The 25,100-nt window shown below is 55.6% G+C and overlaps 6 protein-coding genes across 6 annotated transcripts; 1 reads left to right on the top strand and 5 right to left on the bottom strand.

The window, feature by feature from the left end:
• Nucleotides 1–341: 341 nt before the first annotated feature.
• Nucleotides 342–2,253, bottom strand: LMH87_004345 (uncharacterized protein; the record flags this gene model as incomplete). Its single annotated transcript, XM_056195549.1, has 3 exons — nucleotides 342–1,922; nucleotides 1,978–2,118; nucleotides 2,182–2,253. 3 exons carry the CDS (start codon nucleotides 2,251–2,253, stop codon nucleotides 342–344), a joined length of 1,794 nt encoding a protein of 597 aa, XP_056049166.1.
• Nucleotides 2,254–8,929: 6,676 nt separating this feature from the next.
• On the bottom strand, nucleotides 8,930–10,938 carry LMH87_004344 (uncharacterized protein; the record flags this gene model as incomplete). Its single annotated transcript, XM_056195548.1, has 4 exons — nucleotides 8,930–9,029; nucleotides 9,102–9,727; nucleotides 9,779–10,182; nucleotides 10,239–10,938. The coding sequence occupies 4 exons, from the start codon at nucleotides 10,936–10,938 to the stop codon at nucleotides 8,930–8,932; spliced, it is 1,830 nt and encodes a 609-aa protein (XP_056049165.1).
• Nucleotides 10,939–13,622: 2,684 nt separating this feature from the next.
• LMH87_004343 (uncharacterized protein) lies at nucleotides 13,623–16,001 on the top strand (the record flags this gene model as incomplete). Its single annotated transcript, XM_056195547.1, has 6 exons — nucleotides 13,623–13,675; nucleotides 13,750–13,884; nucleotides 13,946–15,332; nucleotides 15,386–15,650; nucleotides 15,699–15,783; nucleotides 15,833–16,001. The coding sequence occupies 6 exons, from the start codon at nucleotides 13,623–13,625 to the stop codon at nucleotides 15,999–16,001; spliced, it is 2,094 nt and encodes a 697-aa protein (XP_056049164.1).
• Nucleotides 16,002–16,438: 437 nt separating this feature from the next.
• LMH87_004342 (uncharacterized protein) lies at nucleotides 16,439–17,879 on the bottom strand (the record flags this gene model as incomplete). The annotated part of the gene is made up of 3 exons (XM_056195546.1): nucleotides 16,439–17,580; nucleotides 17,657–17,692; nucleotides 17,855–17,879. 3 exons carry the CDS (start codon nucleotides 17,877–17,879, stop codon nucleotides 16,439–16,441), a joined length of 1,203 nt encoding a protein of 400 aa, XP_056049163.1.
• A 312-nt stretch (nucleotides 17,880–18,191) lies between these two features.
• Nucleotides 18,192–20,333, bottom strand: LMH87_004341 (uncharacterized protein; the record flags this gene model as incomplete). The annotated part of the gene is made up of 5 exons (XM_056195545.1): nucleotides 18,192–18,201; nucleotides 18,289–18,943; nucleotides 19,008–19,634; nucleotides 19,697–19,922; nucleotides 19,998–20,333. 5 exons carry the CDS (start codon nucleotides 20,331–20,333, stop codon nucleotides 18,192–18,194), a joined length of 1,854 nt encoding a protein of 617 aa, XP_056049162.1.
• A 602-nt stretch (nucleotides 20,334–20,935) lies between these two features.
• LMH87_004340 (uncharacterized protein) lies at nucleotides 20,936–22,635 on the bottom strand (the record flags this gene model as incomplete). Its single annotated transcript, XM_056195544.1, has 4 exons — nucleotides 20,936–21,972; nucleotides 22,024–22,073; nucleotides 22,128–22,353; nucleotides 22,425–22,635. The coding sequence occupies 4 exons, from the start codon at nucleotides 22,633–22,635 to the stop codon at nucleotides 20,936–20,938; spliced, it is 1,524 nt and encodes a 507-aa protein (XP_056049161.1).
• Between the last annotated feature and the right edge of the window lie 2,465 nt (nucleotides 22,636–25,100).

Raw genomic sequence — 25,100 nt, 5'->3', positions numbered from 1 at the left:
TCGGGATATGGGGACGGCGAACCAAACACAAACGCGACAACGCAGTCTTTCATAAAATCAGGTTCGTAGCGGTGCGGATAAAGAGGTAAAAAATATAGGGTTGCTGTTCTTGGCGTCGTGAGTGTCGTGATTGGAGAGGAAGAAGGAAGAAGAAAGGGCATGATGCAAGTAATAAAAGACAACAAGGTATAATAAATGCAGGATTGCTAGCCAAGCGCAACAACCGTCGTGGTGAAGATGGCATCACTTTTTTGCTGTTGGTACAACTCTCGTCGCCAAGCTCGTGCAGTGACTTGATGCATCGCATCCCGAGTAATAGGCCCAAGTCATGATGGAGCGGTTTACAAAAAGCCGCCCTCGGACGATACGACGTTGACACTGCCTCGCCAGCCGCACTTTTGATCTTCCCGGCTTCTGGCAGCCTGACTGTTTCCACGAATGGAGAGATTGGTTCGCGGCGCAGGAGGGTTGACGTCGACTTCGCTGCTTCGACGACTGCTGGCACCACTGGCGTTTGTCTGCACAAGCAACAGACTGCTCGTGCTCGAGAATCGTTTGGTTATATCATTCAGACTCAGTCTCTTTGAGCTTGAGCCAGAAATGCGCTTCTCAGCTGGGGGCTTGCGCGGATCCTCGTGGATCTTGCTAGGCAAATTGGGTACGTCAAGGGTCCCCGGTGAGGCGACGAGATGAGGAGTGCTTTGTGTGCGCTGCGCGCCGGGTCGGCTTTTGGCGTGAGCGGTGTGAGGACGCACCGGCGGTGCCGTGATTATGGCAGCTGGCGCCCTATCGGCATGAAAACTTAGGTGATTTCGAGAAGCTGAGGGTCGGTGGCTAGGATGGCCTTGGGCCTTTCGCTCAGCTATAAAGTCTAGAGCCCTTTGCGCCGTTGGTGAAATCAACTCTGCTTTCCGAGATTGCCCGTATGCGTCGTCTCCGGTAGCTGCACCGTGAGAGCCATCGGACTGTGTCTCTTCCGAGGAGTCGTTATCATCAAATCTGCTTTGAAGCGCTAGACGGTTTCTCTTTTCGGCCGCCTGTTTTTGTAAACGTCGTTGCTCAGCGTCCCGCATCAAGGCATCGAATCTGGCAATGGAGCTCAGCTTTTCCTGCCCAGGAACATCTGGGATTGCGAACGGAACATGGCCGAGTTTGAAGGCTCGATCGAGAATGGTTTCGCCTGGGGCTGGAGGTGCGTTCACGTCGGGCATCTCGCCGAAATATCCGTGGCTGGTCATGCTGTCTCGCATGTGGGCGGGTATGTTGGCGGGTATGTTGGCGGGTGAGTTGACGGTTGAGCGACCGTGGGTCGAGCCAGTCGCCCACCCTTCTCTAGAGTCGCCGTTGTGCTCGCCAGAGGGGCCAATGTCAGTCGGCAGTACCGTTGTGTACAATTGGCCAGGAATAGGATAATTATGGTTTGTAGTAGAAGGAGAGGAGAGGTCGCTGCGTTTGGAACGCAAGCTAGGGGACTCGGAGCTGAACGTCACAGGGCGATCCCTAGGACCTGTCGAATATGTTGCGGTAGAGCTCTTGTGCTGCAGGCGGTTGCCACTGCTTCCAGGTCTTTGAAAGTATTCTGGCATATCTCGGCTGCGCGAGGTGAAGGGGCTGGTGAAAACGGGAGATACGGGACTCTCCGAGTTGGACATGGACTTTTTGGACAAGATGAACCGAGCCCAATCATCAAGAGTGTGCTGCGGGTTGCCCGAAGGCGTGCGGAACCAGAGAGCAGTTGAGCCCGAGTCTTTATTTGAGGATACAAGTCCAGCAGCACGGCTAGAACGGCGCTTGCGCTCCTTGTCGGCAAGAGTTATGACGAGAGTGGGCTGAGCAACGGTTTGCTTTCGGTGGGAGACATTCTGCACCTGGCAATCGGTGATCAACGATGCGCTCCATTGTTGAATGGGCTCAAAGTCATCCTGAGAATTGTTAAGCAAGAAGAGCGGCGTGGGGACTCAAGACGGGGAAGCATACCTTGTGCTTGTATACAGATACGAAGTATTCGTCGCTGGCGGCTTTGGGCAAGTTTTTGGGGAGCGTGCGATTCCCATTGTAGCAATTGTGAGCATTGTCCCGGAGGACTGGTGCTTTTCGACCGACGAGAACGTATCGCGCCTAGAATCAGAGGGGGGCTATTAACAAAGGCGCATGGGACGCGAAGACGGAGCAAGCACGCACTTTCCAGCTAGCTCTTCCAAGTATTTGGCTGCGATCGGGAGGCACAAGCAGGAAGCCCTCGAGGATGTCCATTGTGCTGTCTGTCGCAGGGCCGGGCCGGGCCGCAGGGAAGTCGTTGGCGCGGCGTGGGGAGCGAGTGCTAAGATATCATGCTGGAGGAGGCGTGAAGTCAAGCGACGCAGGGTCCACAGGCGGGTTCACAGTGTCGTCGTAAAGTCTAGTCGCAGATTCTTCCTTTTCTCTTCGGACTAGCGGTTGTGGTAATCGGCAGCTCGATCGGTGGCTAGTCAGCCGTTTGCAGAGGCGTCGAAACAACGGCGGCGGACGGCGAGGAAGGGATTGGACTGGAGCGGTCTAGGGAGGAATTGGTAGGGAAGGATGCACCAGAGGTCAAGATGAAGATGCGTACGAGGGACGGAAGACGGCGGGAGCTAAAGTTAATGTAAAGATTGGCGATGGGGTGGTGCGTGCAGCAGGACGAATGCGTGGGAAAGGGATGCAACTAAGAAGTCGTTGCTTGGAGGAGCGGACGAAAGAGGTGAGGGCGCTTGGCAGGCTTGTTTGGGGGAGATGCAGTAGCAGGGAAGGAGGCCGGGGTGCTTGTACTGGTAGGTAGAGGCAAAAAGGTACCTGTGAGTATCGAGTACAGTGGGCGTGGTGGATGTTTAGTGGATGGTGTAGGCCGCTTGGTGGCATTAACAGGCCCGCAGCATGCGCATCGGCTAGGTAGGTAGGTAGGTAGGTACCTGTAGGTAGGTAGGTAGCTAGCCAGGTGTCTTGGTCTTGGGGCTTGGTATCTGAGCATGCGGGCAATGCTGGCAAAATAGAAAATATTCCCGCTCTCTTATTACTTGCGTGTTTTACTTTATTCAAATTTCTTGCTCTGATATCCGTACTTTTCTTATCTTCATCATCTTTTGCCATTGACCCCGCTGAGTTGCGGCGCATGTCAGGGCTGATCGTGGGACTGGAGCGCAACGCCCGGACTGCTCATCTCCCAACCCGGCCGGGGTGTAGCAAAGTAGTCAGCAGTACGGAGTAGAAGAGAGAGAGAGAGAGAAAGTAAACGAGCATATGCGATGGTGAGGAAGCAAAAGGAAAGAGTCCATCGCAGGCTCAGTTCAGCCACCAATTACCTGGGGATGCAACGGCATTTGGTACGTACAGGTACATACATGTTTGCATGCCTGCATGCCTAGCTACTCAGTATCAGCATCCGTGCCTGAGATGGCCTTGCTGTTCCTGACTGATCCCCAGCTTAAGCAGCCAGCAGCCCAGCCCAACCCAACTAAAAGAAAACCAGCTCATTCTGGGGCAGATTAGCAGGCCATGAAAGAGGCCCAACAAGGGAGTGGAGGGCAACTTCAGAGGAACAGCCAAAAGGAGTCACGTTGACGGGACGTGGAGCCGCTGTGGGTGCAGATGGGCCGTACCGATGGAACTGGTCACGGCCTTCTACCAGAACTACTGTTTACCAGCACAGCGGATTGCACATGAAGGACAACGGACGGCCAAGTTGCTTGGATGGCTGGTAGCTCAGGGTTGCTCGCCTTGGCCATGTATGTAAATTGGTATTTATGCCAGACATCAATATTGCATCTGGCAACTCTGCTGCGCCCACCACTGGCTAATTGCCTGCCTGTCTGCCTGTTGCCTGCCTGCCTACCTATCTGCCCATCGATCACCTCTACCTACGGCCGAACCGATCTACGAGACTGCGGCAGTGGCAGCGGCAGTGGCACGGCGTGCCTCATCAGCAAGCTGGCAGGCTATCCAGATTGCCAGCCAAGATACCACCAACTGCAGCCGCCGTCATCGCACGTTCATGTCCTCTGCCTCTCAATGCGCTTCCTTGGCCGCCTCACAGACATTTCTTCTCTCGCATTATTGCCATTAGTCAATCCACATGGTAACGGAATGCTTCCATTCTTCTTCTCTTCTCTCCCTCCCTTGACGTGTGCGCCACCAATTGTGGCTCCTCCTTTCCCTCTCCCTCGCACCAGCCAAAGCGTCCACGAGTCCACGACAGACAGACGGGTCCAGAGTACCAGCCAGAGGCCCCAGTCAGCAGTCAACAGTCAGACAGGGCCAGTGTCAGTGCCCGCCAGGCTACCAGGCCCAGTCCAGTCTTGGTGCCCACCAAACCGCCTTCTAGGTCCCCCAACCCGCTTCTTCTCCTTCACCTCTCCACCTTCATATCCCCGGCTGCTGTTTCTTTGATAATTACGGCAGAGACATACGTTACCCCCATCCATCGGCATCCGGCCGACCTTCAACCTTCATATCCATTTGTCTAATCTGCACTCCGTACTCTGTACGCCCATCAGCTCGTCACTTGCAGGGTCTTCTTGGTCCTCGTCGCCAATGGCATCGCTTTAATGTACTTGGAGCCATGCAAATGCTGCTCCGCCCGCTCCTCCCACACCAACTCCTCCTGCGCGTTGGCGTGCGGCGTGCTGCTCCAGCGGCACCGTTTCAGCCTTCGCTTTGACCTCAGGTCCGCCGCCTCGACGCTTAAAATGCCAGCAAAGGCCTAGCCTGCAGGAGACGGTCCACGACCACGCCAACGCTGGTTAGCGACAGGGGATCAGGGACGGCTAGGGGCGTCCCCAGGAACCAAGCACGGCGTGCCATCTGCACACCACCACCACCTTGCTTCGCTGCCATAGTTACTGGTAACTGCCATGCCATGCCCTTGGATGCTTGGGCAAACGCCAAGCTGAGACTGATGAGACCAAGACACCTTACCTGCAGCCCGCAGTAGCCCTCGCTGTTCGGACGGACTTGCACCGCACAGACTAGCCGGCACTGAATACAACCCTCTCGCTGCTTCTGAGTCTTTTCTACACGACATGCACCCCGTCGACCTTTGCCAGCTGGATTATTATTGGGCCTGCTCTCTGCCCACAGCTCGCCTCACACACACCACCATCTCCCTGTCTCCGACGCATCATGTACCCAGCCGGCCAGACGCCAACTCATGCCCCATACTCTGGCCTATCATTTGCCTAGATTCGAACTCATGCCATCGGCCTCTTGTCTCTGTCGATTTGCTCCCGGCGGGGTAATAAACCAAATGTCCTACAGACTGTCCGGAAAACCACCACACAAAACACACTTCCGTCACTGCCGACCAAGAAAAGGCTGCCCAGCCAGGCCGACAGCGGATGCCGCATATCAAACGCCACAACGACGCCCGCAGTTGATCCAGCTCTCGTCAGGTTTCCCCTCCACGCATTCTGATTTTGATGCGCCCTTCCGACGGCCACGGCGTAATTCATGACAGGCTCTCTATTTTGTAAGAGTGTTTCTGCGAGCGTACCCCCGGCCAGCCCGTCCTTGTCTGACACCACTCTACGCCTCCTAGCCTATTTATGATGATGTTTCATTCGTTTCAACATGGCTTTTGTATTTGTAATTAAGCCCTGGATCAGCAGCTTATGGCTAAAGTGATCATCGTCTTTCAGTATTTCCCTAACAGTAGAGCCATACCCAACCAACAAGGTGATTGACAACCTACACAAGCTGGTTTTGGAATAATTGAGTCTGTCTCCTATCCCGTCCTTCCGTCAAACTGCCGGCGGGACACCCTCACTCCCGCTCATTGAACACAGCATCAACAAGCCACAGCTACAGCCCGTGCAACCCTACCACAGGATAGTGCATTTCTCGGGCATTGAAATCAATATGCACTCAAACTCATGCTAGAGGACGAGAAAAAGAAAACATAAACCTATACTTGCACGCCCACTCAAGACATTTGCTGCCAGTGGCGTCCACTAAAACCGCCCGGCCCACCTCCTAGGCAGAGCCCAACGCAGAGAAGCTGCACTGCCTATCACAGCCTATTAGAACAAACGGCGAGAAATCGACGCAGTTCAGCATTACAGACACAAACAGCGCATCGTTACCACGCAGGCACGCTTACAACTGGGCCCTGGCTGTCACTGTCCAGCCCAACCGTCGGTCCGTGAGGGGGCCACCTCGTCAATCATCACCACCAATGGCTGGCTGGTACTGGTCGTTGGCTCGTTCACACCACTCCATCAGCATCCCCGTCCTCTCGACCCCTGGAAGCGCATCCTCCTGGCCTCGTACTCGTTCTATCGACGCCTTGTCCTCCCTGTCAGCTTCACGGATAACAGCAACAGCGGGGCAGGCTGCTTTAAGTTGCACGATGTAAAGCTAATATTAGCTTTACTTGACGTCTCGAGAGTGTGTCATTGAAACCACTGTCTCTGACCTTGACATCTGCGCTATCGAATGGGCCGCTGCCAGCCCGACGTTCTAGAAACCCAGGTGCCAGTCTAGCGAGCGTCTGCGCAACCTTCAGACTGGGGCAGGGGTTGCCGGCCCATCAACCAGACCCCTGTTCTCCCTTGTCACAGTGCATGAGATTCGTGGGACGATGGCTGAATCAGGCTGTCACTTTCCGTGGTCGAAACCTCGTACGCTTTCATTCTGTCGTGGCTAGACCGCCACTACTTCCCAATTGAAAAAGAGCACGATGGCAGACTCGAATGCAGCATCGACTACTGATGGTCCTGCAGAATGGCCAGCCGAGGACCCATATTCATCATGGAGTGCTTATTGGACCAGATATGGAGATCCTATCATATATCCGATCCCTCACCGAAATACCAGCGATGCAGCAGCTCAGCGAATCTGTTGTGGACTATGATTTCCGGTTAAACTCCCAATTCATATACGTTGCAGCTTACCGGAGTAAATGTCCTGCGGAAATCTCACATGTAGCTCAAAGAATCTTGTGGTACAAGGCCATCACATGCTGCCAGTCCTTGTGTAATGCCTCGTTCAAAGGTGTGGTCAGGGCTCATTTACGCAGCCGGCTGGTCAGTGCCGTGCTTCATGCAGACGTGCCGGCAGCCTGAACAAGATGCAGCTGTACAGACCCCAAGGCCGCGGAGCTGGTGTGGCCAAAGCTACCAGTAGGCGCCACGGAGCTGGCCGCGATGGTGCCAGCGACGCATTGGTCAACGCCGTCACATAAGCATATCGGTTCCGTAAACGAGACTCCGGTTTTTTGTTTGCCATGACCCCATGCACAGTTGCAGCTGAACGCAACCTCGCAACCTGGTTTCACCTGTCGACCTCAAGTCCTGCAGTGTCCTGCAAAGCCGGAAGTGAAAGGAATTGGCAACTGCCAGATCGACTGGTCCCAGCATAAATAATTCGGCATGGACTTTGAACACGCGGAAAATTATATTTCCAGCTGCACAAGTAGGATGTCTTCGCTCCGCTTGCTATCATCTTCTTTTTTCCTTGCTGCCTTGACCGAGCACCTCGGCCACCTGTCTATATGCAGCACGTTACACCGCAACTCCTGTATTACCCGTCACCTGTCGTTGACAGACTCTTCTTTGTCCATGGCTCCCCTGATGCTCGATTTAGTCGATCCGGCGGTATCTCGGATCGGTGCTTATTTTTGTCTGGCTAACCCCTAAACAGCACAATGATCCTTGCTGAACCGCCACGCAAAGGTCCCCGGAGCCGGACCATGTAACGTATTATCGTGGAGATGCAAAAAAAAAAAAAGTTACCTTTGTAGATGGCGTGTCTATTTGATCTTGTCTGTTGCCGCGGCGGGACCGACAAAAGGGCCGTCAACACCATCACCCCTGGTTCTCCGAGCCTGGTTGGCCACGACCGAACTAGCAAGCGGTCGCATGCGCCGTCATCCCATACTGGGCAAGGCGTCCATCAAAGGCGTTCAGGGGAGCCAGGGGCATCAGGGGGAGCTTTTGCTCTCGTGATTTTGTTCCTGGCTTGGAAAGCTCTCTCTCTCTGGCGTAAGGGCCGGGATGTGTCCGAAGCCGATGCCGATGACGGGCATGGCGCAAGCCCTCTCGGCGCACACCGACGGCCGAAAAGAGAAGGCGGCCCCGGGGTAAGGGGGCAACAGCCAGGGATCTGGCAAACGGCCGGCCTTTATTGTGGCTGGCTTGACTCGGACCTGGCGATTCTTCATCTCAAGTAAGACATTCTGAATCATTTTGTTCCTTCTTGGCCGGAGATGAAAAGCACAAGCACAGAAGAGCGCCACAGGACTGAGATGTCAGTTGAACACACGTTACAGAGACACAAAAAGTCATTGGTACTGATGCATGTTGGGTCTTGACTTTTCGCCCAGTGCCACGCGGTAGGACCTGCTGTCGTGGATCATGAAAATATGGTACATTATTCTTCTATCCAAGAAATAAACTAAGAGGGGATGGGCGTTGGGGGATGGCAAGTCTAAAGGTGTAGCAACTACCTGATGACTAGAACAGCAAAGGAATGACGTATATCCCAATAAACAACAAGTGCGCAAAATGGGGGGTTCAGTATTAAAGAAAACGACGGGGGGAGAGGGCCAGGCAGTAGAAGAAGGAGAGAAAGAGACGTAGAAGCAGAGGCAGACAAATCAACTCCGGGTTTGTGATGGTTCTTCCTAGATGAAGAATACAAGTTATGCGTCGGTGTGTGCGTTTTCTGTTGCAAGACAAGAATATCCAGCAGATTCCAAGCCCCCCAAGCACTGTACAAAAACAAAAATCAAAAGCGCCCTTTGCCTTCCCTCGCTGCTTTGCCCTTCTTTTTCCCCGTCTCCCAATGAGTGAGTGTGGCCAGAGGACGATAAAGAAAAATCCAAAAAGAAAAAGAAAAACGACCCCGAGGAACAGAAGAAACGAAAAAATACCAATGCAAGGCGACTGCTGCTATTTCACATTTCTTCATTCAGAAATCTCTAATAAATGCCCTCCTCTGAAATGCGCCATCCCTCCTCATTGGAGGGCACACGTGCGTGCAAGGTTCGTAATTCAGCGGCGCGCGCTTTATTGCTCCAGCTATATAGACGTCAATCAGTATCCCTGCAATTGATAATGGGATGCCGTTCAGTGGCATGTAACAAAACTCACATTTTGACGCGCTTATCGTCGCCTCCAGATGCCAGCATGCATGGATCCGTCGGATTCCACGCCACGGCGTTGCAGCGCGGATGGTGTCCCGGCAGGCGCTCAACCGCCGCTCCCGTGTTCTTGTGCCAGATGAGAATGTTGCCGTCCTCGCTGCCGCTGACGACGAAACCTTCATTGGCACCCCCGAATGAGCTGCGGATGAGAAACTCGCCACCCGTGTGGCCCAAAAACTTTTGCTTGTGCGCCTTGGTCTCAATCTCGATAAGCTGGGCCTCGCCGTCGCGCTTGTTGAGGAGCATGTGCTTCGAGTCTTCGCTGATGCTGACCGACGTCGGCCGCGTCTTGAGCTCGTGAGTGTAGATGAGCTCGCGCGTCTTGGCATTGTAGACGTGAAACTTGTGCTGGTCGTCGAGGGCAACGAGCCACCGGCCATCGGGGGAGAGAGCAAGGTCCTGCACGCGGTGGTCTTTACCCCATTGCTCAATCTCGTCGCTAGTCACGAAAAAGGTGCACAGCCCGTGTGCGCGCGAGAGTCCGCCCAGCACAAAGGATTTGCTGTCGGGAGCCCACAGGCATCCGCTGACGGGTTGGTCGAAGCTAGCTAGCTTCTTGATTAATATGCCCGACTATATCTCATTAGCGGATGCATCACAGATCACAAGACGCGTGGTACTTACCCTAACATCCCATAGACGGGCAAAGTTATCTTGTGAGCAAGTAACAAGCATTGTGTCATCGGGGCTCCACGAGATATTACCAACCCCAGCATCGTGGTCAGAAAGAATGCAGGTCACGACAAATGCCGTCGTCTCCCAGATCACGACGGCTTCATTACTGCCGCACGCAGCAAGTCTACTGCCATCATGCGAGAACTGGACTTGCCAGGCTTCGCCGATGAGGTCGGAGAGCTCGAGAGCGACTTCGGTAGGAAAGTTTCGTCGCTCGCACGAGTGATCAGAGTATAAGGAGGGCGATGAGGCGGCCGTGTGGTAGAGGCAAGTATCTATCTGGCTTTTCTTCACATGGTCTAGTAGAACGGCGAGGCGGGTTTCCGGAAGCATGACGGAAGGTGATATACATTCTATGCCAAGTTAGCGCTGCTCGCTGAGCACAGCATGGCTGCAGAGCAATACGTACTGGAGAGTTCTGACAGCAGTCTATGACGAGACCGGCCTTGTGCGCCGTCCCAGTTTGCTTTAGCCATGAGATCGTCTGTTGAGCGGCACATGAGCAGACTTGATAATAAGCGAAGCTTTTCTGTGTCTTGTGACAGTGGTGTCAAGTCGTTGCGCAGAGCCATGAGGGCACTTGTGGTGTCTCGTTGCTCCAGTAGCTCCAGATACTTTTGTTGGCGGACCCAGAACCGCATCGTGCTTCGATCTGATCCGGCCGCGAGAACAAGGCCGTTGCCTGGCTCTCCCTGCTCCTCAAACGTAGTGGCACCATTGAGCAGCTTCTCCGTCTCATTCCAGGCGCCTTGCAGTACCGAAGATCGAAATGCAGCCACAGTAGGGCTCTCTAGGTTGAAGCCACTTTCATGGCTCACATTCTCGGCCGCGGTTTGATACCCCATATCTGTCAAGGCCTGGATGAGGATGCGAGTTACCTCTTCTCTGTTGTGGCCGAAATAAGTATCGGTCGGGCCCGCCCCTACTCGCTTCCCTTTTGTTGACGAGCCATTTGTAGCTACTGCAAGCTTAGCCTCTCCATTTGCTGTGCTGCCATTTGCTGTGCTGCCATTTGCTGTCCGTAGGGGTGATGAAGTCGATGTGCCATTCGCTCCGTCTTGCGTCGCAGCTCCGTTCGAGGACGTGCCTTTGTCCTCGGCGGCAACCATGTCTGTTCGGGCGTGTCTTCTCCGCTTAGGATCTGGTTCTGCCTGGGTGTCTGCACCCGAAGCTGCAGCAGCCGAGGCGTAAGATATTCCCTGATCTTGACTGCGGGAAGAGCGTCGACGACGTCCGAGCAGCTGGCGGAGTGGCGGCGGGGAGAGACGGGTCGAGGCCGAGGAAGATTCTATGTTCGCTCTGGCAGCGTCTGAAGCAGCAGGTTGGATGTGGGAGCGCAGCGCAGGGTTATTTGATGATGTCTGGGGCGGGGGAGCGGCGGCAGTCGTGGAAGTGGCTGGCTGCTGTGCAGCAGTCGTCGTCGTCGAAGCGTCGGAAGCGTCAGCGGGGCGGTTACTCGAATCTGAGAGTCGATCCAGATCGACCTCACCGCGGCGGGTGGCCGCAGGGTGAAGAGGCGGAATTTCTTCAGGAGCCGGCCGACAGAGGGCCTACGGCTCAAGCGCGTATGGTAGAGGCGAAGAGTCGCACGGATGGCGGCCGTGGTCGGGACAGGTGCGGTTGTGATGGCCTAATCGTACCCCAAGAGCGGGTAGCGGAGAGGCACATGTGAAGTGTCTGGCGGCGTACGGTGTGCAGCAAGGCAGGCTGGGTCTGGATCGAGACGGACAGGTTGGTGTGGCACGGTATGAAGCTGCCAGGACGGTCGTGATACACAAGTCCAGGGATGGTGAATGTTGGACGAGGCGAGAGGGAAGGGCGGTGCTTGGAGTTGGAGTAAGATGTTGGAGGCCAGAGGAGCGCCTGGCGAGCTTCAGGGTCGATATGCCGAACCAGCACAAGCGGAGGTGGAGGTGGAGGCTGGGAGTTGCACTTGTCAGCTTCGGGTAGCTTTTAGCGCTGTTTGGTGGACTTTCAGGGAGCTCTCTCGCACCTAAATGCCCTGTCGACAAAGGTCACAGCGCTGTTTGCCTGGCTGATGCCGCTAACTTAGTTGGGCATGGAGAGCGCTGCTTCCGTTTGAACGGACATTTCAGCAGCCTTCGGCGGCTCCAGGGCTGCTTTTAGTGGACAGAATAACCATCAGGTGACTCGCCACAGCGCCGTGGTGGATGTGCACAGGCTACCTAGTAGAGCAGTTATAATTACTCTGCTTTTCTTATCAAGAGATAATCGTTGCTCAACTGCTATATTATCTCTATTGGACGGGCCAAATAGGGGCAGATGCACGCATTACGGCTCCTGCCTGTAAGACATTCGTCATTGTCTGCAGCCATGGCTCATGCGGTCGGTTTGGCGACTGCATTAGCGCAGCTCCAGGTCGATTTACAGGCGGCTACTGTGGGGTTCAGTGCTCTACGGTGGCTGCCTCCCAACATACCTACACGAAAGATAAAGACAGCCATTTGTGGCTTTGGACCGCACAGATGGATGCTAATAAACGATGGGCAATCGATATAACTCCCTCGTTATCAACTCGGCTTATGGCTCGCGCCCCATATGCCTCGTCAACATCCTAATTGTCGCTTTTGTTGGTAGATGGCATGGCTTGGTCTCAACTAGACACTGGTGGAAAATTTGAAAGACGGCTCGATTCTGTCCATGGTCTTTCATCAAAACATATTCGCAGGACAAGTTGCTGCAGCGATCCAAAAGGGTGTTTTCTTTTGCATGTGTCGCGTGTGGCGAAGGTGAAGCTTGTTCAGCCAGGTAGGTACCTCAAAGTACATCTGTCTCTGGACACGACTGGGAGGCTGAAAAAAACGAGACATTGGACCGTCTATTTTAAATCTCATGGTAATGTGCGGGTTCCTCTCTCGGACGAAAAATTTTGGTTGCCAGAAATAATCTGGATGCCTGGACCCGGCTTGGACGGGCAGACATGCCAGTCATGCCTCGTGTTAGACATGACTTGCCGCATCACCAGATGACGTTACCACGCAACGGATGGTACGCGAGAGTCGGAGGTTCTGGAGCAGCAGGACGTATTAATTCCATCTCTGTTGCCATCTTGGAAGTTGTACAACCCCATTCTTTTTTTATACTCTTTTTCAAATTGAATTTGGCAACCAGAACTGTAAGTACAGGGTACCACGATATTGGCGGCATAGTTTGGCTGGCAATTCATTCACATGTGGCCCGTGGACCCGCTACCTCCACTGTCCAGATGCCCAATTGTGGTTGCCTGAGCTCAGCCACAGTAGCTTTGGCCCTCGCACCGCCAGTGGGCACTAAGACAAGCCTACCTAATAAACTCTGGCTATTCGCTGCCCTGGCATCCGGCCCCTGGCACGCGTGTGCTGTGCTTGACCCTCTGACCCTCTCAGCCTTTGCTCGCCAGCGCGCCCCAGCCACACAGCCACACAACCGCTGAGACTGGTTGGGCTCGCCTCGCCTCTTGCTCTTGGTGGGACGGGGCAACTTGCTGTCGTGTTGCGCAGCGTCACCATCTTGCCGCAAACCTCCCCTTCACCATTTCTCCTACCGACAGCTCGTAACTGCGCGCCACCTCCTCCGGCTTCAATCTGTCTCCGACTTCTCTGCCTTCGTACCGTCATCTCCTCCGGCGAGTCGCAACGCGCAACTTCACCAACCTTTAATCTCGGACGGCGGCAGCCCACCCCACCTCCCCTTCTAAACAAACGACACCGCTCCGGGTCCCGTCGCCAGCTGCAGACTCGCCTTGACACGACTGCTGGTCCGCTGATACACACACTGCAAACCCTCGCCCATCATGAGCGGCAACCTTTCTACGCCGGGCGGTATTTCCGACCCCGCCCTCATTACGTGCGTCCTCGCCTTGCGCTGCCTCCTCCCTGTCCCCTGGTCGACAGCTCGCTAACATGACGATGCCCGTCTAGTCTCGTCAACAAGCTTCAGGATGTCTTTGCTACTGTCGGCGTCAACAACCCCATCGATCTCCCCCAGATTGCCGTCGTAGGTAGTCAGTCTAGCGGCAAGTCGTCGGTATTGGAAAATATTGTCGGCCGTGACTTGTAAGTCTGCTCCGTCATTGCCACGCGGCCACCTTTTTGTTCTACTGACAAGCTGCTGCAGCCTCCCCCGTGGCTCCGGTATCGTCACCCGTCGACCTCTCGTCCTCCAGCTCATCAACCGAACTGCCCAGTCCAACGGTACCAATGATGGCGACTTTGATGGCGGCAACGACAAGGCCGCCAACGCCGACGAATGGGGCGAGTTCCTCCATGTTCCTGGCCAAAAGTACTTTGACTTTTCCAAGATTCGCGATGAGATTGCCCAAGAAACCGAGACCAAGGTCGGCAAGAATGGCGGCATCTCGGCCGCTCCCATCAACCTCCGCATCTACTCTCCCAATGTCCTGACCTTGACCCTCGTCGATTTGCCCGGTCTTACCAAGGTCCCCGTCGGTGATCAGCCCCGGGACATCGAGAGACAGATTCGCGAAATGGTTCTCAAGTACATTGGCAAGTCCAACGCCATCATCCTCGCCGTTACCTCTGCCAACATCGACTTGGCCAACTCGGACGGTCTAAAGCTCGCCCGCGAAGTCGACCCCGAAGGCCAGCGTACCATTGGTGTCCTCACCAAGGTCGATCTGATGGACGACGGCACCGATGTCATCGATATTCTTTCCAACCGCGTTATTCCTCTCCGTCTCGGCTACGTCCCCGTCGTCAACCGTGGCCAGCGCGATATCGACAACAAAAAGGCCATCAACGCCGCCCTCGAGGCCGAAAAGAACTTTTTCGAAAACCACAAGGCTTACCGCAACAAGAGCTCCTACTGCGGTACCCCCTACCTTGCCCGCAAGCTCAACCTCATCCTCATGATGCACATTAAGCAGACGCTACCCGACATCAAGGCCAGAATCGCCAGCTCTCTGCAAAAGTACACCGCCGAACTCGACAGCCTAGGCCCTTCTATGCTGGGCAACAGCGCCAACATTATCCTCAACATCATTACCGAATTTACCAACGAGTGGCGAACCGTTCTCGATGGTAACAATAACGAGCTTTCCAGCACTGAGCTGTCGGGCGGTGCCCGTATCAGCTTCGTCTTCCACGAGCTCTACTCCAACGGTGTCAAGGCCATTGATCCCTTTGACGTAGTCAAGGACGTCGATATCCGTACTATTCTCTACAACTCGTCGGGCTCGTCTCCGGCTCTGTTTGTCGGTACCACTGCCTTTGAGCTCATTGTCAAGCAACAGATCAAACGCCTCGAGGACCCTAGCTTGAAGTGCATTTCGCTTGTCTACGATGAGCTGGTCCGCATTCTCTCTCAGCTGCTTGGCAAGACCCTGTATCGCCGTTATCCTTCCCTCAAGGAGAAGATGCACGGCGTCGTCATTGCCTTTTTCAAAAAGGCCATGGAGCCCACCAACAAGCTCGTTCGCGATCTCGTCAACATGGAGGCATGCTACATCAACACTGGCCACCCCGACTTTTTGAACGGTCACCGCGTAAGTAACAATGGCGTCTCCACGATCCGTAACGGTAGACTAATTCTCCACAGGCCATGGCTGTTGTCAATGAGCGCCACAACCCTAGCAAACCGGTTCAGGTCGACCCCAAGACCGGCAAGCCCCTGCCTGCGGCTGCCACCACTCCCGCTCGCACAACTAGTCCTCCTATCCCTGATGATGGCAACGGTGGCTTCTTTGGCAGTTTCTTTGCCGCCAAGAACAAGAAGAAGGCTGCTGCCATGGAAGCCCCTCCTCCCACGCTCAAGGCCTCCGGCACATTGTCGGAACGCGAGAACATTGAAGTCGAGGTCATCAGTATGTCGTGCCAACATTTTATGTGGAACACCTCCTAACTCATCATAGAACTGCTCATCTCTTCATACTATAACATTGTCAAGCGTACAATGATTGACATGGTGCCCAAGGCCATCATGCTTACACTTGTCCAGTAAGCATCATTTAGCAATCGTTATGACTCCTTTTACTGACGATGCCAGATTCACCAAGGATGAGATGCAGAAGGAGCTCCTCGAGAACATGTATCGCACCGATGCCCTGGAAGAGCTGCTAAAGGAGAGCGACTTTACCATCCGCCGACGAAAGGAGTGCCAGCAAATGGTGGAGTCACTCTCGCGCGCCAGCGAGATTGTCAGCCAGGTGCAGTAAAGAAATGGGTGCCGACCCTGTTGCCAAAACTTGCTTTGCGCGTCTTGATCCGCCATACGGGAGCGCAGCGTCGTGCTGCAGCGCGGCGCTCTGCAGCTCCTCGTGCGGATACAGGTAATACCAAAAGAAAGTAATTTTTAAATTTCCCTTTTCGATACCATGACTTGTTGGGCCGGGGGTTTAGAGTAGATATGAAATGACTGGGTTTTTGTTATTATCTTTGCTTCTTCTCCCGTGATCATATGCACAATGCTGCGCAATGTACATGGCAGGTCAGCTTTCACAAACGAGAATACTATACCTCTATACGTATGCAATCTTGGCAGTCTCGCGATTGATGATGGATCTCGTGAAGGGATGCATTCGCTATGTACATGCTCATCAAACCTGGAAGCGGCTGCGCAGCCACATCACCACATGTTTGTCTCTTCTCTACTTCAAATCTTGGCCTTGTCGTTTACCAACGCCAAGCCTCGTCCATTCTTGTCCTCGTAGTGCTGCCCGCGCTTCCACCCCAGCCAGCTGCCCAGCACCTCGTCACCGCCCTCGCCCACGTCCAGCAGCGTCGGGAAGTAGCCCCCGCCTTCTACGCCCTCGCCCTGCCCGCGATCCTCGTCGCCCACCTTGCCGCGCTCCTGATGCACCGCCTTCCACGGCGTGTCTCTCAGCGTCACCGCGGGCCGCTGGTCGCCCTCGCGCGCGGGATCCGTCTGCAGCTCCTCGTACTCGAGCACCGGCGCGACGCACGCGTCCGTGCCGTCAAAAACGTCTTCCCATTCCGCCCGCGTCTTGGCCTTGAACTTGTCGGTGAAGATGCGCGCGAGCTCCGGCCAGCGGTCCTCGTCGCCGCGGTCGTCCTCCCACCCCTGGCCCTCCATGCCGAGGCCCCTGATGAGCTGCGCGAAGAACTGCGGCTCCAGCGCGCCGACCGTCACCCACCTGCCGTCGCGGGTCGCGTAGCACCCATACCACGGGCAGCCGCCGTCGAGGACGTTTTCGCCGCGGGGCTTGTTGCCCATGGGGGTGACCTTGCTCATGCGCGGGAAGCTCGCGAGGTAGGAGCTGCCGTCGACCATGTTGGCCTCGACGACCTGGCCCCTGCCGGTGGTCTGGCGGGCGAGCAGCGCGAGCAGGATGCCCTGGAAGAGCGTGGCGCCGCCGCCGGCGAAGTCGCCGAGGATGTTGATGGGCGGCTGCGGGCGCTCGCCGGCGGCGCCGAGCATGGACAGCGCGCCGGAGACGCCAATGTAGTTGATGTCGTGGCCGGCCATGGAGGCGTACTTGCCGTCGCGGCGGTAGCCCGTGATGCGGCCGTAGACGAGCCGCGGGTTGAGCTGCAGGAGGGGCTCGGGCCCGAGGCCGAGGCGCTCGAGGACGCCCGGGCGGAAGGGGTCGATGAGCACGTCGACGCCGCCGCGGGCGACGAGCGCCTTGAGGAGCGCGATGCCCGACGGGTCCTTGAGGTCCACGGCCACGGAGGCCTTGTGGCGCGCGAGCATGTCCTGCGGGGGGTCGTTGTGGCGGTTGACGCGCAGGACGGTGGCGCCGGCGTCGGCGAGCATCATGCCCGCAAAGGGGCCTGGGTTGTCACAGTTAGAAGGCGGTGCTCATGGGTTTGGGATGAGAGGTGGTGTATCGTGGGGTGAGTGACGTACCGGGAGCGAGGCCGGCGAACTCTAGCACTTTGATGCCTGTGAGAGGGGGCGCGCCAACCATGATGTATGTATGGTGGTGGATGTGATGAGAGGGGGGAAAAAGCAAAGGGTTACGTGATGCGAGTTGTCTTAGAAAATCAAAATCAGAAATGTGTAATTGAGAGGTTGAGATGGATATGTTGAATGGCTTGCAGTTACATGCAGCCGTGTAGCCGAGGGACATCGGCTATGTGGGGTAAAGCTGGGGTAGAGCTCCGAAGCCTTTATTCACAATGATCGTCGGACAAGTGTTTTTAGCAATCTGGCTAGGCTTTTCCATTTCATTTTTCATAACCAGTTTGTTTCAATGATCTAGAATGAAATAATTGCACGATCGAATGTCTTCTTGTGCCGGCGCCTCAACATCTCGACTTGACAGATTCAGTCCCCGATCAAGTAATGCCCTGTTTCGCGTGCTAATAAACCATTCTTACTAGAGCAAGCTCGTGGCATGCCTTCAGACAACTGCAATGGTATCATAGATACCTAGTGATCATCACAGTTCACTTGTTACAACATGATGAGAATTACTGTTAGAGTCTTGATTGAACAACGAGAAAATACCAAGGATTCTGAATATTCAGTCCACTTACATCATGACAGCCGCTGCTACAAGCAGCCACCAAGACACAAACCCCCATCCTACCGTCCGACTCCCCTTTGACTCATTCCCGCTCTGCGTCGTCCCATTCAACGTCGCATTGGCCTGATAGCTCACCTCCACCGCCTCGTCCACATCCAGAAACAGGCCCGCGGGCAGCTCATCCCCTTCCTCCCCAGCATCTACATCCACATCCGTGATATCAAACTCGACCACATGCTGCCCACTCTGAACCGCCGCGTTGCTCGCATAGTGGTCCTCGCCGTCGCTATCCGTCACCTGCACGCCGCGCACCTCACTGCCGCTGCCCAGCCGCATCTCGATGCGGTAGTGCCCGTTTTGCAGCGCCGGCAGCGGCACGTACATGTACGTCATGTTGTCCCACGAGTACAGCACGTTGCTCGAGGCATTGAACGTGTTTTCCTTTTCTTCCGCACGGGTGGCGAGCTGCTGTGGTGGAAAAGAAGCGGGTGATCGCTTGTCGTTGCGCACGTTGCACCCGCCGTTCATGCGCACGACAAACTGCGTCCCCTTGGCCGGCGCGCAGTCGCTCACGAACCGTCGGAACAATTTCCCCTGGGCGCCCGAGTTCTGCGAGTTGGGAATGCACACCTTGAACGCTCCTGCACCGCCCTCCCCCGCCATGGCTTTTTTCATTCCTCAGTCAGCTCTCTTACACGGGGTACCTTGGGGCTGTGAAGGAAACCATACCTGGAGGATACTCGTCGCACTGCAGACTCGCCGGATCGTTAAAGATGGCCCTTTGCGCCGCGCAGTAGCCCTTGCACCGCGCCTGGCTGCGGCGCAGCGCCTTGCCGTCCGCCCCCTTGTACGTCAGGATGTCAAAGCTGCGTCCGTCCCCGCCTCGTCCGGACCCCGTCGCCAGAATCCCCGAGCACATGCTGAAGAAGAGCTGGTCCGTCTGGCCAGGGATGTTGGGCACCTCGACGACGGGCAGCGTCTGGCCGTTGTGGCACTCGTACACGCAGTTGGGGCGCAGGTTCTGCCGCCTCTGCAGCGTGGGATCGTGCTGGTCGCCGCGCCGGGCGACGCCGTTGACGGCGCATGCCGTTTCGGACGTCTTGGCCGTGGAGGTTACCCGTGAGCTGCTGACGACGGTGGTCCGGGTGGATTTCGATGTCGATACCGAGATCGATTCCGAGACTGTAATGGCGCGGGTGGACGTCTTTGATGATTCGACGATTCTGGTGCTGGTGGACGTCTGCGTCGACTGCGTGGTCCGAGTGCGCGTCGTGGTGATTTGCGTCGTCGTCTTCGTGAGGACCAGACGCCGACAGTAGCCCGCCTGCGCTGCGCATTGCGATCCCGCAGGACAGCCTGTCTATCATCAGTACCCATCCACACCAGCCCCCCGAAGCTGTGACCAGAAAAGGACTTACAGGTTCCTAGACACTTGATCTCACCGGGCAGACAGCACGACACACGCCCACCATTCGTATTACACTGCGTCCCAGACGGACATATGCTCGTGCCGCAGCAAATCGACCCTTGCTCGGCGCAGAATTTCCCGCCGCACGTCACGGCCGTGTTGGGGCAGCAATTATTCCGGTCCAGCCGGCATGCGTACGCCGAGGGGCAGCACAGCGGCGGCGCTCCAGCGTTGCACTAACAAAAACATTCCGCCATTAGCAAAGTTGAAGAGATTCCATGAGGATAAGGAAGGAAGAGAAAAAATCGTACGCATTTATAGCCAGCAGGACAGCAAGACCGCGACGAGCACATGACCGGATACGGACACCGCTGCTGCTGTCTCGCCTCTACACCTCCGTCACCACCACCCAATCCTGGCATCTCGGGCAGCAGCAGCACCGAGACGCCAGCAAGTTCACTTGTACGGTCCCTTTTGGCCAGGAAGACATCTCCGGGTGGCTGCGCCGAAGAACCCCGGAATAGTGCCGAGTCATCCTGACTGCGTTCACGATCAAAAGCATCGTCTGCCTCTGCTGCATATACAGCAGGCACCAAGATGGCAGCAAGTATACAAATAAAGCGTCGCATGTTCAATGGAACGACCATGTATTCAATGAGGGCATCCCCGTGATTGAAGAACCAAGAAGAGAAAGAGAAAAAGAATCAACATGATATCGTATATATCGCATCCTGCCAAGCCAAGAAGTGGTTGCCTCAACAGCTCATTCACACTACTATTCAGCTTCATCCAGCTGCGGCACTTGGCAGCATACTAGCCTCCCCTGTTCAGCCTTGCAGCTTCAGCCGCACTCTTAACCCCGCGCATTTCATTTTCGCCTCGTGAGACTAATGAACAAGGAATTGCTTTTCCACTCCGGATACAGAACTAGCTCTTCAGGTCAAGAAAACTATATATAGGACGCACTAGAATGTTGGTGATCGGCATACACCACTTGCACGTGAACTTGAGTCTGCCTTGGCAATGTATTCTAATTTTATTTTTATTTTAGATATATATTTATCGTAGCAAAGAAATGAACCGAAATCCGACGCCCGTCTATAATCTCAATCTCAAATGCTGTGGCGTCGTGGGAATCGTGAGAAAAATATACCATGCAATGCCTTTGTAGCACCTTTCCGACGCATAAACTCCAAAACATGTACAATATGAAAGAAAGCAAACCCCACCCTCGTTTTTATCGCGGGATTCACTGGGTCCACCAGTCGCCCTGGTCGTGCATGGCCTGGGCAACCTTGACGAAGCCGGCAATGTTGCTGCCGGCAACCAGGCTGGGCAGCTCGCCCTGCTTGGCCGTGACGTACTCCTCGGCCGTCTTGAGCGCATTGTCAAAGGCCGCCTTCATGATGCCCTTGAGCTTCTCGTCAACCTCCTCGGATGTCCAGGTCAGGCGCTGGCTGTTCTGGGCCATCTCGAGACCCGAGACGGCGACGCCACCGCAGTTGGCGGCCTTGCCGGGGGCGTACCAGATGGCCTTGTCGCCCTTGCTACCGCGCTCGGCCTCGAAGACGTCAATGGCCTCCTGGGTGCAGCCCATGTTGGAGCCCTCGGCGATGGCAATGACACCAGCAGCGACCAGCGCCTCGGCCTCTTCCTTGCTGACCTCGTTTTGCGTCGCAGACGGCAGCGCGACATCGACCTTGCCGACGTGCACCCAGGGGCGGGCACCCTCGATGTACTTGAAACCGCTGGTGGTAAAGGTCGTCAGCGCCTGGCGCTTGATCTTGAGGGCGGCAATCTCGTTGACGTGCTCGGGGGTGAAGCCCTCGGCCGACTCGGCAATCAGGGCACCCTTGGAGTCGGAGAGCGAGACGACGGTGGCGCCGAGCTCAATGCACTTGAGCGCGGCGTACTGAGCGACGTTGCCGGAGCCCGAGATGGCGACGCGCTTGCCGGAGAAGCTGCCACGGCCGGCGTGCTTCAGCATGTACTCGACGTAGTAGACCAGGCCGTAGCCGGTGGCCTCGGGACGGATCAGGCTGCCACCCCAGTCGAGGCCCTTGCCGGTGAGCACGCCCTCCCACTTGTTGCGGGCCTGGCGGTAGGCGCCAAACATGAAGCCGACTTCGCGGCCACCAACACCGATATCACCGGCGGGGACGTCGGTGTCGGCGCCAATGTGCTTGGAGAGCTCGCGCATGAAGGCCTGGCAGAAGCGGCGGATCTCGCCGTCACTCTTGCCCTTCGGGTCGAAATCGGCACCACCCTTGCCACCACCCATGTTCACTAGTCGTGTCAGTATGAAGCTAGCTTGACAGCGATGAGACGTCTACTTACGTCCAGTGAGAGCATTCTTGAAGATTTGCTCAAAGCCGAGGAACTTGAGACTAGAACACGGTTAGCGTGCGCCGATATTTGGTTCTCCAAGTCAATTGACTTACATGGACAGGTTGACAGTGGGGTGGAATCGCAGACCACCCTTGAAGGGGCCAAGAGCCGAGTTGAACTGGACACGGTAACCGCGGTTGACGCGGACCTGGCCCTTGTCGTCCTCCCAGACGACGCGGAACTGGATAACACGCTCGGGGATGGAGACGACCTCGAGGGCGGTCTTGTACTCGGGGTGCTTCTGGAAGAGGGAGCTGTTTTGGAGGGTGCTGGCGAGCTCTGATGACAGTACATGTTAGTCAACCAGTCAAAGCTTGAGCCAAGGTATTCCCTCGCTGGGGTAAGCATACCGTTGTAAGCCTGCTCGAACTCGGGCTCGGAGGGAATGTTGGACATGGTGGGCAGGGAGCTGCTGTGGGCAGACTTCTTGCTGGCGGTGTTGTCGGCGGGCGTCTGGTTCTGAAGGATCTGGGTCGGCGTGGCGTCGTGGGTGCGGACGGGATCAGCACGGTTGTAGTCGGTGGTAGGAGGAAGTGTGACGGGAAGAGGTGCCTCGAACATTTCGGGGAAGGAAGGATGGAAAGAGGAAGGTGAGACGGGAATATAGATAAGATAGCAAAGGAGGATAAGAAACTTTATAGGTGCCTCGAGATCGACCCGAGGGTATGAGCTTAAGCTTTTTTCGTTTCTTTGTCTGTGCCACGGACAGGTGTGATTTGCTTCGGAAGGGAAGAAGACGGGGTCAACCCCAGCTCTTTATGATAACGATTACAAGACCAAGGATTCACACTACGACTGCTGGACTGGTAGTCGGCCCGTGATGGGATGGGCGAGGTCGGACATTAACTTTTACTATGGCGGGGGGTTGCTTTGCTGCATCCCGTTGTCGTCCGAAGACTCGACTCTGGGAGGAGAATCAAGAGCAAGTTCAAGGGCTAGTACAAACATGGGACGTTACCTGGAGCATCTACCAATCTGAGGCAACTGATAAGGAAAAGTGGTGGTCTGTGGAGAGAGAGTAGGAAGAAAGGGTAGCTGAGAGCAGCCACAAGGCACAGGACAAGGTACGTACCCAGTTCCGGCGGCGCCATTTGGGGTCCTCGGTCGCAGGCGACATGCGAGCACTGCCAAAGCTAGGAGGCAAGCCACCCAGAGCAGCTCCGATGGTCGCAAGGCACCACGAACCTTGTTGCCCTTCCTAGAGACCATGTTTGTGGGGTATCACTGATAATCGTCGCGCTGGACAGCGGTGCTGTGCATCTGTCGCGCCCGGGACCCCACCGCATCTGGAACTGCGTCATTAAAAAAAGACATTTCCGTCCCCTAGAGCAAGCCCATGGAGCGAGACACAGGACCCCATTCCAAATGCCGCATGGGAGACTGGCTGGCCGCTGGGCTGCTGGGCTTGCGCGAGACCCCTCCCTGCCGCGCAGAGCCTCAAGGGGATCAATCTACGTAGTTGGCTATAGACTCGACATTGAACTGACCACGTCTTCTGAGCAGCATCGCTCGGGGCAGTTTTTTTCCTTCTCTGGGTGTGCGTGTCATCTTCCGAGTCGGACGCCGCCGCCCGAGCCGGACAGAACACGGGTGGTCGCCCCGGGGCAAAAGAAGCACCGCACATCACCGCCGGAATGGTCGTTTGTTGGCCCTTTCACAAGCCAGAGGCGAGGTCGAGATAAGGAACTCGCGGATCCAGCCAAACAGAGTCGCCGCCCGCCCCAGCCCCAGAGATAAGGCGAACCCTGGCTAACTACATGTGTGTGCCTACTTCTCCGCTACGACAGCAGAGTTGCCCAGTAGCGTCGTTGCAACCACTGCCAGCGTAACCGGCGGAGGGTCCCGCAAAGCCCCAAAGGAACAAGGGCCACGCAAGATACGATCGTCCCCTGTCGCCTTCTTGCCGTGCTTGCTTGTTCAATGGGACGGGCTTGGCTGGTGCTGTGGTACCAGTAGACTCGGTGTCTCCTGTCAAACCAGGTCCAGCCAATGACGATGCATGCTAGGCACGCGGCCGTTTCCACAGTCTGCACCTATCTTTTGACATTACTCGATAGTAATTGGTCGTACAAACCAAAATCCCCGGCTAGGCCCCAGACGTTACTACCATGACATAGCCGCCGCCGCCGCCGCCGCCGCCGGTGGTCCGTTTCACACTTCCTTATCTCTTCACCAAATATCCCGTTCCATGATAAGCATCCCCGGCACCTTATTGCATGCACCACTTCTGGTTAATAAAGCCCTCACTCTCAGCCCGTCTCTCTCTTTATTGCCTCCTGCCGCCGTTACCGGCGAAGCTCGGCCGAGACTCTCTGCCATCTTCACACCTAACCCCTCCGGACTCCGAGAGAGACACTCGTTTACTTCCGCCCTACTTTCCCCGATGATGTTGCCTGTTTTCGAGGCGCGACACGCACGGCTTGGCCCCGCCGATATCGCAATTCACATATATATCGTCTCCCTCTCCCTGGGCCACGCCCGGCATTATTGTCGGTGAAAAATGACCGAGATTAAAATCACTCGTAGTCAAAGTGAATCAAAATGACGGCAGATGGTAGCCTCTTTTGTTCAGCTCGGCACGGATTGCCATCTACGGGTATTTGCTGCCCATTCACGAATAAATACCGAGATCGCCCCAGGCGAAACTACGTCATTGCGACCGCGAAGCCATTTCTCATCCTCCTCACCGTATTAATTCACACAAAGAAAAAGAAAAAAAGACGAGACGCGAGAGAATGTGACGCGCGGGCATCTCTTCATCCTCGTTTACAGAGTCGTCCAAGAACAACCCAACCATGGGAGGTTCAAGCCCGGAATTCAATCACACATCGCACTAGCGAATCCTGCATCAGCAATTTGTAACGTAACCATCAAAATATATATATTGAAACCCCAGAGATGTGTCCCCCTGCCTTTAATAAAAAAAAACGCCACATTACAGATGATATCGACCACTTCTCAAACATGACCCCCACACGTACTCGACATGTTACCCTAGCAAGTGGGAAAAGACAACAAAACCCGAA

Source organism: Akanthomyces muscarius, chromosome 2 (genome assembly GCF_028009165.1).
Source record: "Akanthomyces muscarius strain Ve6 chromosome 2, whole genome shotgun sequence".
Taxonomy (NCBI): Eukaryota; Fungi; Ascomycota; class Sordariomycetes; order Hypocreales; family Cordycipitaceae; genus Akanthomyces; species Akanthomyces muscarius.
The sequence above is the reverse complement of the archived record's forward strand: the minus strand, read 5'-3'. Positions and strand labels throughout refer to the sequence as shown.